The following is a 17096-nucleotide window of genomic DNA, read 5'->3' as shown; positions in this document are numbered from 1 at the left end:
TAACAGGGAAGCGCGCCAACTAGGCTAAGTGGAGAAAATGCACTTATAAGCTCCAGAAAGATATATAATGGGTCTACTGGGACAAGTACAAATAGAAGCTATAGTTACCTGCGGGATAGGAGTGAAGTGCTCACGGGTCAGACGCGGAATCCCCGCTTGTCTATTGAGTAACCCGCAGGAGCGCGTACTAATAGCCGGGAGGCGGGACCAAAGCGGGGCTTACACCTATAGGAAAGCGCACATCAAGGGCGGAAGTGACGCCGTGGGCAGGAAGTGTAGTGCGTCTCCAGGGTAACGCGGCGTGCAGCGTCAGGAGGCGATCCCCAGAAGCAGTGAAGGGAAAGGAGTCCCCATGTAAGATCCCCCCTCCGGGAACAGAGATGGTATATATGGTACCGGGAACAGTGTGGACCGTACTAAGTCACAAGGCGTTTTTTATACAGATAGCGGCACAGGGGAGACGGACCCCTGTGCAGTGCCCCTAGATATAGGAGGTAAAGCAGAAGGTACAAACAGTACTCAAATAACAGTAGATGGTGAGGTACACAAAACTGCCGTGGAGGACGCAGTGTAGCACTAGTATAGAGGGTGACGTCCGGAAAAACAAAGTCCACGTGGGTCTGTGACAGCAGTGGTGATGATAGAAACAAACTTCAGTATAGACGGTTCTATAATAAGAAGAAAGAAGAGTTAGGACCAGAGAACCATGTACACAAAATAAAGTATACTATAGCATGACTGCCTGTACGGAAGAGAGTAATATGAACGTTAGCACTAAAATAAACACTAACAATGACACGACATTATACCAATAAATACACAGTCATGTGGAAGAATTAATGCCGTGCCCACTGCGTAGGGACATGGCTCACCCCGCCCACCCCACGATATACGGATGAGGTGGCTCCTGCGTAACTAAGAACCAGTAAGTCTGAGTCAAAGGTGAAATGGGAGAGAGAGAGAGCCCGAGCCAAGTCCAAAAATATCTAAATGGGGCTTAGAGCTAAATGAAAGCTAATAGGTCATAATCTCTATTAAGGCCTTTAGGATGTAGTGTGTCTAATGTATGTATCCAAAAGGCCTCTCTTCGTTTCAGATGAAGTATTCTGTTGCCTCCTCGTCTTAGTTGGGGGATCTGCTCAATGACCTGAAACTTAAGTTGTGAGATACTGTGACCTTTGTCTATAAAGTGAGACGGGATGGGCAGCAACAGGTTCTGACAACGTATGGTGGATTTGTGTTTGGAGATTCTGTTACGGATGGCTTGAGTAGTTTCGCCTATATAAAGTAAGCCGCAGGGGCATTTAATTAGATAAATGGCCCATGACGTGTCACAAGTAAAGAAGTCCGTAATAGGGAAAGTCTTACCTGACTGAGGGTGATGGAATACCGAACCCTTTTGTACGTTATTGCACTGTGAGCAATGAAGGCAGGGGAATGTTCCCGTGCGTGGGTTCTGTAAAAAGCGTTGGCGCGAGACTGATTTATTTGTGCCAATATCTGCCTTGACCAGTGTGTCCCTAAGATTAGGGGCCCGCCTGAAGCAAGGAAGAAAGGGTTCACGAAATTCAGTGACCTCCGGGTGGGCACTAGATAGAAGGTGCCAGTGTTTACGGATAGACTTATGCAAAACATATGCATAGGGGTGATAAGAGTGTACAAAAGGTATTCGTTTAGATGATTTATGAGGATTTGGTTGGGAGGGAGCCTGTGCTGCCAGCAAGATAGAGGTTGGATAGCCTCGTTGCGAGAACTTGGTGGACATTTCATGCAGTCTATTGGACCGAAGCTGGGGGTCCGATACAATCCTGGAGACTCGATGAAACTGAGACCGTGGTATGGACCGTTTTGTGAATGGTGGATGAAAGCTAGAGAAATGTAACAAGCTATTGCGGTCGGTGCTTTTAGTGTATAGATCTGTTAAGATAGCTCCTTCAGGTGAACGTACAACCAAGGTGTCCAGGAAATTAATCTTACTCGAGTCATGTGACATCGTAAAGGAAATACCGGGCCAGGCGGTGTTGAGCCACTCATAGAAGGAGGCGAGGGCTTCCAACGAGCCCCATATGCAAAACACGTCATCGATGTAACGTTTCCAAACGATAACATTAGAAATAAAGAGTGAATGAGGATAAATCTTGCTTTCCTCAAAATCCGCCATATAGCAGTTTGCATAGGGGGGTGCTACATTGAAGCCCATCGCGGTGCCGCGTACCTGCAGGTAGTAATCGTCCTGAAACATGAAGTGGTTAGAAGTCAGAATCACCGTTAACAGTTCAATACAGAGGTTAACCTGGTCTCTAGAGATACCGGAGTAGGTAAGTAACTTATGGACTGAGTTAATCCCCTCGATGTGTGGAATCGAGGTGTACAAATCTTTAACATCCATAGTAACAAGTAAAGCCGTTGGTGGAATATTATTGAGTTCCTGAAGGACTTTAAGGAAGGCTCCTGTATCAAGAAGGTAAGACCGGGATTTTTGTATCAGAGGAGTTAGAATTTTTTCAAGGTATACAGCTAATGGGGACAGGATAGACTCAGTGGAGGCTACGATGGGCCTTCCCGGTGGGTTTTCAACGTTCTTATGTATCTTTGGAATAGTATAGAACACCGGAGTAACTGGGTGAGAGTTGGTTAAGAAATCACACGTTTTGGAATCTAAAACCCCTAAAGCAGAGTATTTTGTAAGGATATCCGAAATGCTCTGACGGATAGACGACGTGGGGTCCCCTGGTAGTTTATGGTAGATGGATGTGTCATCTAATTGTCGAAAGATCTCGCGTAAGTAATCAGACTTATTCATGACGACTAAGGCCCCACCCTTGTCGGCTGGTTTGATAACTATATGTTTGTCCTCCTGGAGCCCCCGTAAAGCCTGGCGTTCTATGGGAGTTAGATTTGGTGGATAAACAAGTTTACCTCGATTAATATCATCCCTTAATTGGTAAAAGGCGGTCTGGATAAACCCAATGAAGGTCTCCATAGCGTGTGACCCATGGGGAGGCCTCCAGGTAGAGCCTGAGTGCTGGACATTGCACAGCCTGTGTACCTACAGGCCTGAGTGAGCAGAGCTCTACTATGGACACTGATACTGTGTTGGCCTGATTTAAAGACTGTTTACCTTTTTTGTTGCTGGCTTGATGGTTTATGAAGCAAATAAACCCACATGGAAATTGAAGAGAATGTGCCTCCTGTTTCCTCCTATGCATCTGAGTGAGTACAATCCTTACAATTGGTGGAGAATGCGGGCAACGGTCCAAGAAGCACATGTTGCAGCGCTGGCTGAGCCAGACGAGTGGACAGTCTGACACCCGTGTGTTATGCTGACCGGGATCAGTGAGAACTTTTTGTGGGATACCTCTAAGGAGAAGAGGGATCCAGGAACCTGTGTGGCCGGCAACAACAGGTATCAGACAGGAGTCTGTGTTATGCTGACCGAGGTCAGTGAGAAACTGTGTTTAGGCTGTAAATCCGAGTGTGTAACGGACAGGAGTAAGTGTTATGCTGACCAGGGTCAGTGAGAGACTGTGTTTTTTTCCTTTAAAGCACGTGTGCAGGTGTTTGCTGTGGACTGGCGGGTCCATGAAATTTTTTAATTTTTTTTCTCTGATCAACTTGCTGTGGCTCGGTGGGGCCACGAAGACTGAAGGCGTCTGGCGGTAACTCGGCGGGGTTACAAAGGTTGTCAACATCATCAACATAGTTGTCTGGAGGTCCGCAAAGCCATCTGGAGGTTTGCAGATCCGTGCAGAGCAGTTGCAGCAAGAGGTTCCGCAGCAGCAGGAGCTGCAGTTGCAGCAGCGGATGGTGATCGGCAGCCAGAGGTGCTGGTGGTTTGTGCCAGCAGGAGCTGCTGAGGTATTGTAAGAGGACAGTGTGAGCTAGGTCACACAAACTCTTAAAGAGCAATGGCCCAGAAAAGACCTAAGTGTACTATGGTACTGTTGGGGCCTGAGAATACCATGGGGAAGTCCACAGGGTGTACCCCAGAGTGGGGGGTGTCCCTAAAGAGGGTGGAGTCCCAAAAACAGAGCAGTGACCCAAATAATTATGGTTGGCCAAAAAGTGTCCAGGCATCCCAAAAAGGGCAGCATCCCAAAGGGGGTAGTTGCCCAGGAGGGGGTGGAGTCCCTCAAGGAGGTGGTGGACCTAAAGGAGAAAATAGCCCACAAGGGGGTGGTGACCCAAAAGGGGATGGTGGCCAAAAAGGGGCGGAGTGCCAAAAGGGGGTAGTGGCCCAAAAGGGGTGAAGCTTTAAAAAGGGGTGGCACTGGTTACCTCAGTAGACATGTCTGGGGAACAGCAGTGTTTGTGTTTTGCGTATTCCGAGTGCGTCATAGACTTCCCGTTTGATGACAGGCTGCAGGTGTGTACTGTGATGTTACACCGTGAAGGAGTATCTGGACTGCTGGACTCAAAGAGTCAGGTGACTCTGATGGGAACTCCTCTCTCGTTCTCTGTCTAACCAAGAAAAAGGTCAAGGTTCACTGCATCCATGGGGTCACTGTGGACTATGCTGTGGACAGAGTGATCATTGATATGTGCAAAAGTGTAGAGTGCCAAGATAGTGGTATAACAAACTTGTTCTACCCTTTTGAGAGGGCTGGGACTTGAAGTTGATGAAGTGTGGGGTTGCTCAGAGGAGAGACAGAACGGTCGTATTGAAGCCCCAATACAGCAGCAAGCTGTGTGGATTGCTGTTAATGGGATGCATAAAGAGGAGGAGGTAGCACCACCTAAGATCAATAGTCCGGAGTTACGGGTGACCGGAAGAAAGTGTGGGTCTGACACCTGTTTAATTGGGGACTTGCTGTTCCAGGATGACAGGGTGAGAAGGGGTAACTCCTTTTCAGACTGTGACTTGAACCCAAGAGAAAGAGTGCAGTAAGGGGGAGCCGAGTAAAAATGACACCCCTTCATCTCGACGTGGGGGCCGCGGAAAGGCGGAAAGGATGAGGAAGAGACAGGGTCAGGTGCAGATCATGTTATTGTCCTTGATGAGGAGGTCACTTTATCTCTGACAAACCCTAGCACTGAGGTAGTTGGTGACGGGCTGTGGTTAGAACAGACCTGTAGTAGACCCACATCTGCAATGCCCGGAAAGGGTGAAGTGGCTCAGTATGACGAAGGCTCCAGAGTACCTGATGCTGAAGAGATGGGGATCTCTGAAGTTCACAAGAGTCGAGAGGTACCTAAGAGTGAACAGACAGAGAGCATAGAGGCGGATGCAGGAACAGGTGCAACTCTGAAGAGGCACATTGTAGGTGGGCAAGGGAGCCCATCTGAAAATCTAATTAAAGAAGTGATGGTGCGACATCTGCTGGCCAAAAGGGAGCAGGACCATGAGATAGAGCTGCTTAAAGAAATAGTCGAGCAAGAAAGAGTCCTGAGACAGGTGATTGAGCACAGAGTGGATGAGCTGGAGAAGGAAGTCTCTGAGCTCAGAGGTCACCTGTCAGCATGTCAAACCATGAATAAGACCGTATTGAAAGATATGGAGGTGCTCAGAGAGGCCCAAGAGAAGCATCAGCAGGAGCTTCTCCAGAGAGAGGATGAGCATCACTGCTTGGCAGAGGAGCAAGATAAAGTTCTCCGAGAGCTCAAGATAAAGGAGACTAATCCCCAGCTCCAAAAACCAATGGATGACCGGGAAATTGAATTGTTGTGCTCTCCCGATCTGATCGCAATGGAGAGTGAGCTGGAGAGGCTGACCAAAAAAAGGGCCTCCATGGTGGAAGAAATCCAGCAAGGGAAGTGCCACGCAGATGGCCATACAAGGGACATCGAGGTCTTGGGAAACTGCACTGATGCTAAGAATGAGCATGTCCAACAGTAAGTTCAAGAAGGTGAGACTTTCGTTTTCAAGTGCATGATAGAGGTACCAAAAAACCTGTGAGAAGCGTGTGCCAGTGAGGAGGTGCATGAGACCTTTAAAAAGGCGGTCTAAGCAAGTATCATGTGGCATACGTGAAACAGATAGAGCAGCTAAGACGTGAGAGGGAGCAGATCAATTTAGAGCTGCAGGAATTGGCAAACAGATTGCCACCACCTTCAACTCGCGGTATAGAGAAGAAGAGGTTCTCTAAAGACTGGAAGTCCTCAGGATGTATGGGTGCAAAGAAATTGTGCCTACATACTGACTGCCAGGGATGCGGGTGGTCTGACAAGGGGTCATCTTTATCAAAGGATGTGACAGAAATGGATGACGAATGCCGACGAAAGGGTTCAGTAACAGGCCCTGACTTAGACAGATGGTTTGCCTGTCAGGAACGACTGAGAAGGGTCTCTGGTTGGTTTAGGACAAGTGTTCAACCCCATAGGTTTGAACAGAGGGGAATATGTGGTGTGACTGGTGGTTGCGTGGTTAATGGGAGGTATGTGTCACAGGGATGGATGCTCCCTGCAATGCAACCCAGAGTATTTTGTCTTTAGTGGACATAAGCACTGAAGATGTCATTTAGTGCACCTGGGTAGCTATGAGAGATGGGAGGATCTGGCTACCCATATACCTCACCTCTGAGTTGGAGTGCTTACTGTACTTCTTTTCCCTGCAGGAGTTTGAGGACCTGCAGTGATGTCATGATCACATGACAGTGCATGTGATGTTACCTCACCTGTGGGTGTGGTTTCAGGCTACCTAATGGAGGTGTGTTTGACCTGAGGCCTGAGAGAGCAGAGCTCTACTATGGACACTGATACTGTGTTGGCCTGATTTAAAGACTGTTTACCTTTTTTGTTGCTGGATTGATGGTTTATGAAGCAAATAAACCCGCATGGACATTGAAGAGAATGTGCCTCCTGTTTCCTCCTACTCATCTAAGTGAGTACAATCCTTACAATGTGCACATTCACTCATCAGAATGATGAAAATTGAAATATTTGCAGTTTTTCATTTTGAACACACTGATTGAGATCTACCAAACCAAATTTTCTCACAGATTGTAGAAAAAAGATGAATATTCATTGTGTGCACAATTATTAGGCAAGTGAGTATTTTGGCTATATTGTCATTTTTATGCAGATTCTCCAACTCCAAGATGTATAAACTTGAATGCATATGTGACAAAGCAGATTAGGTGATATGTATTTGTGTAATAAGGGAGGGTCTTCCAGAGTCTGAAAAAGTCCAAAAAATCCAAAATTCCTACAGAGGAATGGAGAACTCTTGAAATTGCTAAGATATTAGGGCGTAATCACAGAGCCATCAAAAGTTTTGTTGCACATAGTCATTAGGGTCGCTAAAAATGTGTTGAGAAAAAAAACGCACACAGTAAATGCCAAACATGTTTCATATTTCAGAAGTGCCTTAAGTTAACCTTCGTCTAGTGGTAGGGTCGTGACTGACCTGTTTTAGGTTTTAAATGCATACAAATTCTACATACATTTGTTTATTGCATCAAGACTTTTTGACTTTTTCAGGAACTTATTGTTAAACAAAATACAATAAAATAAAACTATTTTACTAAATTGTAAAATGCTCTTATTAAAATTATAACATTTGTATTGTTGGGGTTAATTTCGACCCAGGTCTAATATAAGAGTAAAAAAACAATAATAAGTCCCAAAACTGAACTCATAAACACAATATAAACCAACAGGCCACAGCCAGCTCTACCTCCAACAACTTGAGTTAGGGACATGTCCAGGCATGTATGGCCAAATCAGCTTAGAGTTGGTACTTTGCAGAGTATAGTTTATGTTATTCTCTTGAGGTTCATTTGACAATATTTTTATATTGAAAATGAAGGGTATGCTCTCAAATGAAAGGCCCAGGGGGCCACAACAAAAATATTAAAATCAATCCTTCCATGGATGAGAAAACCTAACAAGGTAACTAAGAGGTAAGAAACAATTTGGATCATAAATAACTGTTTTTAGGGTATCCTAGGGGTGATTTAAGACACGGGTCAAAACCGACCCATTAACAAGAAAAGTAACAGAAAGCTAACACTAGAGGAAGGTTAAGCGATAATATCACTCCTTTTTAATGAGTTGGTGCCCGAGTAAAGTTCCAATCCATAATAATAGCTACATGAAGAATTGACACTTGCACATTTTGAGTTGTTTGGTTATTATTTTAACTTTAAAAGATGAAAATAAACTATTTGCATTTTTTATTTACTTGCATAATAATACTGCACACTAACAGTTGCCCAATAATTATGAACATGTAGATATTCTCCAAAAGGATACAGAACAACACTTTAACTTTCTTAAACATTCAGATTTATTAACTTTTTGGATTGACCGACAGAATTGTAGTTGTTCTAAAATAAAATGAATGATCAAAAATACAAATTGCCTAATAATTGTGACACACAGGATAGTACATCAAGAGGACCTAATTTGTATGTCAACTTAGAAAAAAAAACCAAAAAGTAACAGTTTAGAAAAAAGAGATGCGCCTAAGAGCAGTCAAAATACAACAAATTTATTCAAGTTTTTCACTATTTTTGGCACAAAAAAGGAAAGTGCCTAACCCCTTCTCGACATCCATATAGCATGGTAATAAGTGGGCTCAGGAGCTGAGCCTGCTCCATTCCCAGCAAGTACAAACAGTGTTATATTGTTCCCTTTGCCTGTGACAGATCAGATCAAAGATGATTCTGATCATTGCAGTTTAGACGAAAAACATGATTTGCAGTATTTCTGATGGGTCACAGTTCAACATACTATAATACGAGAGTATTATGGCATATTTTACTAACAACTAAACTATAGAATGATCAGATTTCCTAGACGGACTAAAAAGCATGAATCAAACAAAAAAGTGTAATAGTGGAAGCTAAGCATATCATATCATGTGGCACCCTACTAGGGAGCCTACATTCTCTGTAAACCGCTGTAAAGACACCATGCATACAACTCTACAATTTGTACAGGTCATTAAGAATGAAGAATTTCTCTCTACTTTGTCATCTTTTTGTATACTTTTAGCCACCCATCATTAGCTTGTTGATTATATATAGAAAAATGCCAGATCATTATGGTCCAGAAAAAAAGGATTTTTTTTTTAACAGTGATAAACTACATTGAAATGAAAATTGCCTTATGGCTGTTTTAATGTGGGAAGGCAAAAAAATAAAACAATTCTTCCTTTTTCTTTATTAAATGTGTTCTTAGGAGATTAATAAATCAAAATATATTTGGATACCAAATAATCATAACAGTTGAAGGAGGTAGAACATAATGGGTGCTCTCCCTTTTAGTAGTAACATCTCAACAATGCCCCAAAGTTCATGCTTTTAAAACATCAGTGACTTCTCTCCATAAACTCTTCTTGACCTCCTCTAACAACAGCCCTCTTTCACTTAAATTGATTTTCTTTCTGAACTTTGTTGAGTCTCTTGAAACATTTAAGTTTCTAACCACTCTCCTCTAAGCTATACCCAGGTATTATAGTGGGTGAAAATTGATTTCCAGAAAGATTGAGTGAAGCAATTTGGCAAGCTTATCATTGTTTCTTAGGCATCATACCTGTGACGGGGAGCCTAGGTAGGCTAAAGCTAATAACCCAGGCCCCTGCGATATCCCTCAGACTAGGGAAACCCTGTCTGTCCCTCTCCCAGAGATTACACTGATGGTGTGCTTGTCTGGGCCGCCAGGCCTGCCCCTGACTCCTGTTTCAGTACTAATCTGAAACCTCCACCCACCACCCAGTGATAATTCCTCACACCATCCCCTACAGAAAGCACAGACAGGGAAAACCAAAAACGCACCATGCCGCAAACACACTCAGGAAAACACTATAATGTGCACAGGGCAAAACAAAACACAAATAGGAAGGAGAAATATGACAAAGGATCATACACCACCAGATATTTCCACTCCAAGACCACCACTCCGAACCGAGATCACCAGGTACAAGACACAAGCTATAATCGGCGATGCCCAAAGTTCAGAAGAACTATTTAAAGGCCGTGGGCATGACCCAGTCTCCAATCCAAGTACCAGCTAGATTAACCCTGGAACAACCTAGATAAAATTTAGCCGGCGCCACTGAGCGCATAGTGGACGAATGCAGAATTACTGCTGTCTGTCGGACGCCCTAGTGTGAATATTCACACTAGGGCGTCCGACATGACAATACCCTACAGGGGAACCCTAGTTTAACATGACTGCTAATGTTAGGGTCTAGGGTCAGGTATTTGAAAACATGGCCAAAAAGAAAGTTCCCATTGATGACATCAAAGGAAACCTGCCTTCACATTTGTTTAAAGGGAATCTGTCACCTAATTTTGGCCCTATAAGCTGGGTCCACCGCCATCAGGGACTTATCTACAGCATTCTGTTATTCTGTAGATAAGCCCCCGATGTAACCTGAAAGATAAGAAAAACAAGTTAGATTATTCTCACCCAGGGATGGTTCCGGTGCGGTCCGGTCCGATGGGCTTCGGAGGTCCGGGTCTGGCGCCTCCCATCTTCATACGATGTTGCCCATTGGACTGGACCCCACCGGGACCGCCCCTTGGTGAATATAATCTAACTTGTTTTTCTTGTCTTTGAGGATACATCGGGGGCTTATCTACAGCATTATAGAATGCTGTAGATAAGCCCCTGATGGCAGTGGCCACAGTTTATAGGGCCAAAATTAGGTGACAGATTCCCTTTAACTTTTTGTTATTTTTTTAAACATACAATGACCATTCCATGGGAGCACAAGGTCCAACTACAATAATGACCTTACTTAAAGTGAACCCGTCACCAGCAAGTGTTACTAACCTGCCTGACGCCTGCACATAGCCAAATGCTGCGGGGAGAGAAATAACTTTATTTTCCTCGGCAGCACTCAGTTTCAGTCATGGGGGCAGCGTGGGCCGGGTTCAGTCATTGCTCTGAGATGGCTGTAACTTCACCCGCGGCCCTGACTGCCCTAATACAGAACAAGTGACAGGACTAGGGGTGTGGCTACAGCCGCCGCTTTCTGTACTCAGAATGGTGACTGAATCAGCGACGGCGGCATCCCGTGACTGAAATCAGAACGCTGTGGGGGGAATAAAGCTAATTTTCTCTCTGCAGCATTTGGCTACGTGCGGGCGCTAGGCAGGTTAGTAACACAATTAACCTGCAGATTAAGCCCATATCTGCAGGTTAATAGCATTTTTGCTGGTGATAAGTTTCCTTTAAGCATGGGGACTCAATTGTTAGCAGCACTGTTGTTTACCAGCACTGAGGTCCAGGATTCAAATCAGATCAAGGACAACATCTGCAAGGAGTTGTTATGTTCTCGCCATGTTTCTTCTGGGTTTTCTGGTTTCCTCCCACACTCCAAAGACATACTGATAGGGAATTTAGATTGTGAGCCCCAAGTACAGTGAAATACAATGGCGCTATAAAAGCAAAGTGTAATAAATAGTGTTGAGCATTCCGATACCGCAAGTATCGGGTATCGGCCGATACTTGCGGTATCGGAATTCCGATACCGAGATCCGATATTTTTGTGATATCGGGTATCGGTATCGGAAGTGTAAAATAAAGAATTAAAATAAAAAATACTGTTATATTCACCTCTCCGGCGGCCCCTGGACATCAGCGGGAGGATCCGGCGTCCGGCACGGCTTCTTTCTTCAAAATGCGCGCCTTCAGGACCTGTGGAATGACGTCCCGGCTTCTGATTGGTCGCGTGCCGCCCATGTGACCGCCACGCGACCAATCAGAAGCCGCGACGTCATTCCTCAGCTAAAGTCCTAGAATGAGCGCCTTCTAGGACCTGAGGAATGACGTCGCGGCTTCTGATTGGTCGCGTGGCGGTCACATGGGCGGCACGCGACCAATCAGAAGCCGGGACGTCATTCCACAGGTCCCGAAGGCGCGCATTTTGAAGAAAGAAGCCGTGCCGGACGCCGGATCCTCCCGCTGATGTCCAGGGGCCGCCGGAGAGGTGAATATAACAATATTTTTTATTTTAATTCTTTATTTTACACTTTAATATGGATCCCAGGGCCTGAAGGAGAGTTTCCTCTCCTTCAGACCCTGGGATCCATGAGGATACATTCCGATACTTGATGTCCCATTGACTTGTATTGGTATCGGATATCGGTATCGGCGATATCCGATATTTTTCGGGTATCGGCCGATACTATCCGATACCGATACTTTCAAGTATCGGACGGTATCGCTCAACAGTAGTAATAAATAAATACAAATGAATAAAGAAACAAGGAGACAAGACAAAATTAAATAGGCCATGATGCTTATTAAACGTTGAGAAATCATAAAGTATTTGATAATAATTATTAAAAAACAATAATAAATGAATCAATGATAAATAATCAAATCAATAAATTACTGTAATTTTCAATTACTCAAAACAAGGAGAAAATATGCCAAAAAATTACAAAAGTTTATTAATATACATAGATCAATAACATTTCAAAAGTGTTGCATAAAAATGTACATGGGTTTTGTCTGGGTAGAATGTGATTAAATCCATGGGTGTAAAAAGAAGCTGGAGCATAGGTCAGGATCAAATTTTTAGGTGCATTTTTAGACTAATGAAAATGTATATTAAATGTCTATACACAGCTAACATCCCATATATGTTGATAATTAACACGTGAACAGTTATAGAGGCAAACAATACAACGTTCAATATAACATGTCTCCTGGGTCCTTTTGTTATGGCTGTGCACATTAATGTTAGTAATGCAGGGAATAATTACCCATTTCAGCAGTCCATCCCGCTTAGACCTCGGCCAAGTTCCCCACTGCGCGTTTTGCATTAAATGTGTCTTCCTGAGGGGACGACACGCCTATTACGGAGAGTCGCCAATTACATGGGTATATGGTAACACATTATTGGTATTATATGTATACATTTTCGATTACTGTATCAAAAATGTACCAAGTCAACTCAGCATTAGCTGGGTGACTTGTTATGATCTGGTGGTTTAGGAACAACATGAGACAAGCTCTGAAGGAGGTGGTATCTGTACTGACCGCAAACCCTGAACCTAGCAGCGCAAATAAAATAGCCGTGGGGGGTACCTGACGCTCCCTAGACCCCTCGGCACAGCCTAAGATCTAACTTCCCCTAAAGATGGAAACCGGAAACCTATCTTGCCTCAGAGAAAATCCCCAAAGGAAAGATAGCCCCCCACAAATATTGACGGTGAGAGGAGGGGAAAATAACATACGCAGAAATGAAATCAGATTTTAGCATAGGAGGCCAGTCTAGCTTGATAGATAGGACAGGAAAGGATACTGTGCGGTCAGTATAAAAACTACAAAACAATCCACACAGAGTTTACAAAATCTCCACACCTGACTAAAGGTGTGGAGGGTTAATCTGCTTCCCAGAGCTTACAGCTAACAGAAAAAATCCATACTGACAAGTTGGACAAATATAGAATGCACAGAACAATAGGTCCACAACATGTGGACTGAAATGAGCAAAGCCAGAACTTATCTTTGCAGAACTGGTCAGGAAACCAGGAGAATCCAAGCAGAGATGTGAATCCAGCCAGGAACATTGACAAGTGGCACAGGCTGAAGAAAGAGCCAGACTTAAATAGCGGACAATAAGTGGAGGCAGCTGAAGACAGCTAACTCCAAGGAGCAGCCATACCACTAGAAACCACAAGAGGGAGCCCAAGAGCAGAACTCACAAAAGTGCCACTTACAACCACCGGAGGGAGCCCAAGAGCGGAATTCACAACAGTGACTACACCAAAGGTGACAAAGACGAGGGAAGGTGAAGGTGGGTGGGAGTGGCACTGTTCCTCCAGAACTTTAATGTGACAGATTACAGCTGATCTGAAGATTACCTATCATGTGGTAAGTACCATTATGGGGAAATAAGAAAGAAGTGGGGAGTGAGGAACAAAAAAGGGAGAAGTGGAAGTACATTATACCAAAAAAAGGAATGAATTACCGTTCATAAACTAAAACATGCTAAGGGGCCTGTGCAACCATGTACCCAACAAGCTAAACACTTTGAGGGTCCGTGACATTGTAAACATAGTGAATAATCAGATATTCTAATAATAATAATAATAATAATTCTATATAAAGTCCAGTATTTAGTATGGAATGATTGGCAGAGCGGAGAAGTGATGTAATTCCTCTAATAGAGAGAATGAAATGCATGAAAAAGGGTGTTGATTAAACCACAGTAAAGTATCTTCATAGTGTGAGTAAAAAAGCTGTTACATGACACAGCTGGAAGGGAAGGTGTTAAAAGGAAACCTGCCACTCAGACTGGCGCCTTTAGATTAGACAATTTTATATGTCTATTTTTAACTAATGAGAGATAATTGAACTATTGGACTATCTCTTATATTTTAGTTGGAAATGTTTATTCAGCTGACTGGTCAAAGATGTCGGTTAAGAGGACAAGACTACTATATAGTACAGCACTATGGAATCAATGGTGCTATATAAATAAATAGTAATAATAATAATAATAGTGGCTATCTGACTGGCAAGTTTGGCTACAAATAGCATCCAATAGTATAATTTTATATTTTAGCTCATTTGATTGTGTGTTAGCAAGTCATTCCCACAACAAGGCATTTATTCATCATTTTTTTATAGTTTCACTGGTATGGTGAAGACTTAGCTTGGATGCAGCATAACATTCTGATTTACAAGTTACAATTTCCATGCAGCTGATTTGTGAATTTAGCATATTAGGAGGGGTGCATTTTGGCCACTTCTCCAAGATAGCAACTATTGCCAGTAATCTAAAATCACACACTTCTGATTTCAATCTAGGTCACAAATCATAAAAACACTTTAAAAGATCAAAAAAAAGAAAGTATGATGGCACCAGGATGAGTGGTTATTGATGGTAATTGATATAGGCAAACAAGCTGCAAAAAATCAATGTTTCATGCGGCAGGCAGACAAACCGTGGATTAAAATCGCATAGTGGTGCACAACCAAGCAGCAAGTCATATAAGGGCGTCCAGAGAGAAAAAAAAAGAAAAAAGTTGGCACTCACCCAGCGATGAAAGTAGAAAAGTCCTGGACCCGTTGAAGCGCAGTCCGCGCGAAACGGCCGTCGTCCGGTTCCCTCCTCGCACCCTCTCGTTTGTACTGCAGCCCTACAGGCATGTCCGCATCCCATTGTATGGATAAATAAAGGACTTTTCTACTTTCATCGCTGGGTGAGTGCCAACTTTTTTCTTTTTTTTCCTCTCTGGACGATTTTAAAAGATCAACCTACCATATACACAAAACCTTTATTAGAAACATATTAAAAATCGGGGCTTTTAGCAGAAGTTAGTCATAGGTAAAGGTGGGTAAGGATATTGACCCTATTAAAGGTCTCGCGGTTTCCCTACTTTACCGTGGAGGTTGGCACCTTAGGGGGAACAAAGTGGTGCCCCCGACCAATGTCAGTTCACCCTCACTGACCCTTTAATACCCTGCAAAAGAATGGTACCACCGCGAGTAAACAGCAAGCACATAAAAAAGACACATATGAGGATCATAAGAATAAACTTCTTGATAGGTAATGCAAATTCTAACAACTAGAAAAAAAACCCCATTAAAAGATATATACTTTATTAAATAACCAAAAAGTAGAAAACATGGGTATAAAACCCACAAAAAAGTCCCTATCGAATATATACAGTCCTAAGAAAAGAGGACAAAAATCCCCCACAGATAACCTGAACGCACACTGGTAGAATAAAGATAGACTGAATAATGCGATCTGTGATATATCTAAAGCATCTGTAAGGGTGACTGATATAGGTGCAGCATATCCCTTACGGCTACACAGATAAACATAAATACCTATACGCTGATCCTGCCTAGATGCGGAGGTTGGCACCCTAAGAAATATCGAGAAAGGCGCCCCCGCTCGTGCGATGACTCTCCCTGATCTCCTATCAACTCCCTATAAGGGATAGGAATAGAAACAGAAGGCCAGGTGGCTGTAATTAACTTGTATAGATATGTGATCCCCCACATACAACTCCCCCCCTCCAATGTGATGTGAGGTAAAGGGATAGAATCTATACATACATAAAGAACACGTACCATGTAAACCGAACCTACCAGTGCTAGTTACACATAAAACATAGCATATGCTACAATACCGGATATACATACACATATCAGGACTGATGGAAATAATACATATAAACCAAATATATACAAAGGAGCCGCGCTACCACATACATCCAGATATAAACAACACCTAGATATTTTTAAACAGTGTGAACTCCACAATTGATGTATAACACAGCAATGAAACAGATTTTAGATATACTCATCTGCTGCACTCAGAAGTTCACAACTGAGGATTAGTTCCGATGTAGTGGTCAGACAAATGATAACCGCGCAGATGACATCTCCACACCACCTCTCGACGCGTTTCCCCCAAGCCAAATTGGGTTCATCAGGAGAGACCAGATATATGCATGGCAGAGATAAAAAGATAGGGCTGCAGTGGATTACCTGTGGGTCCCGCTTTTAAACAACCGCTCTATCAAGCTGACTTCCTGTTACAAGGTGGAACACGATAGTAACACTTAGGCAGACCAACAGACCCTAAGCGCATGGGGATTACCATAGCACCTCCATAGAAAGGGAGGACACAAAGGCCCCCACACTCCAGAGGACCAACTAACACGCTCTAGCCGCCGTACAAAGCGGAAGCTAAGCCAGGAAAACCATCAGGAGCGGCGCATGCGCCGTGAGTAGACAATGGAACAGCCAAGTACGGAGGCGTCCGGGATAAGGTAAAACACCCCCATCTAGCACTGCGCACGCGCCGACAGCCCATAGATATCGAGGCCAAAACAGAGCTAGTGCGCAAGTGCATACCACACGGTGACACCACCAAGCGGTGGGCAAGCGCGCAGGCGCCGACACAGGCCAGGAAAGTAATAAGCCTAATACGCAGGCGCAATGATTCAATGAACGCTGTAGCGCCACAAGGGGGCCCAAATAGAACCGCACCAATAAAAAGGCACACAAAACAGTATGTCATACATAGATCACCAGGCTGAAATATCAAAATGTAGCTCACATACGACGGCAAATAACTAATACAACCCACACAGAGACCCTACCGGGTACCACATACAAATTAAATGAATATAAACAAAATAGATTACCACAAATAATGATAAATAGTAAAT

The 17096-nt window shown here is 43.7% G+C and overlaps 1 protein-coding gene across 1 annotated transcript; it reads left to right on the top strand.

Moving 5' to 3' along the window:
• The first annotated feature begins 5092 nt into the window (after positions 1 to 5092).
• On the top strand, positions 5093 to 5836 carry LOC138671688 (arginine and glutamate-rich protein 1-like). The gene has a single exon (XM_069759847.1). The coding sequence runs from the start codon at positions 5093 to 5095 to the stop codon at positions 5834 to 5836; it is 744 nt and encodes a 247-aa protein (XP_069615948.1).
• The last annotated feature ends 11260 nt before the right edge of the window (positions 5837 to 17096 follow it).

This window comes from Ranitomeya imitator, chromosome 3 (assembly GCF_032444005.1).
Source record: "Ranitomeya imitator isolate aRanImi1 chromosome 3, aRanImi1.pri, whole genome shotgun sequence".
Lineage (NCBI taxonomy): Eukaryota > Metazoa > Chordata > Amphibia > Anura > Dendrobatidae > Ranitomeya > Ranitomeya imitator.
This window is presented reverse-complemented; position numbering and strand designations above follow the sequence as displayed.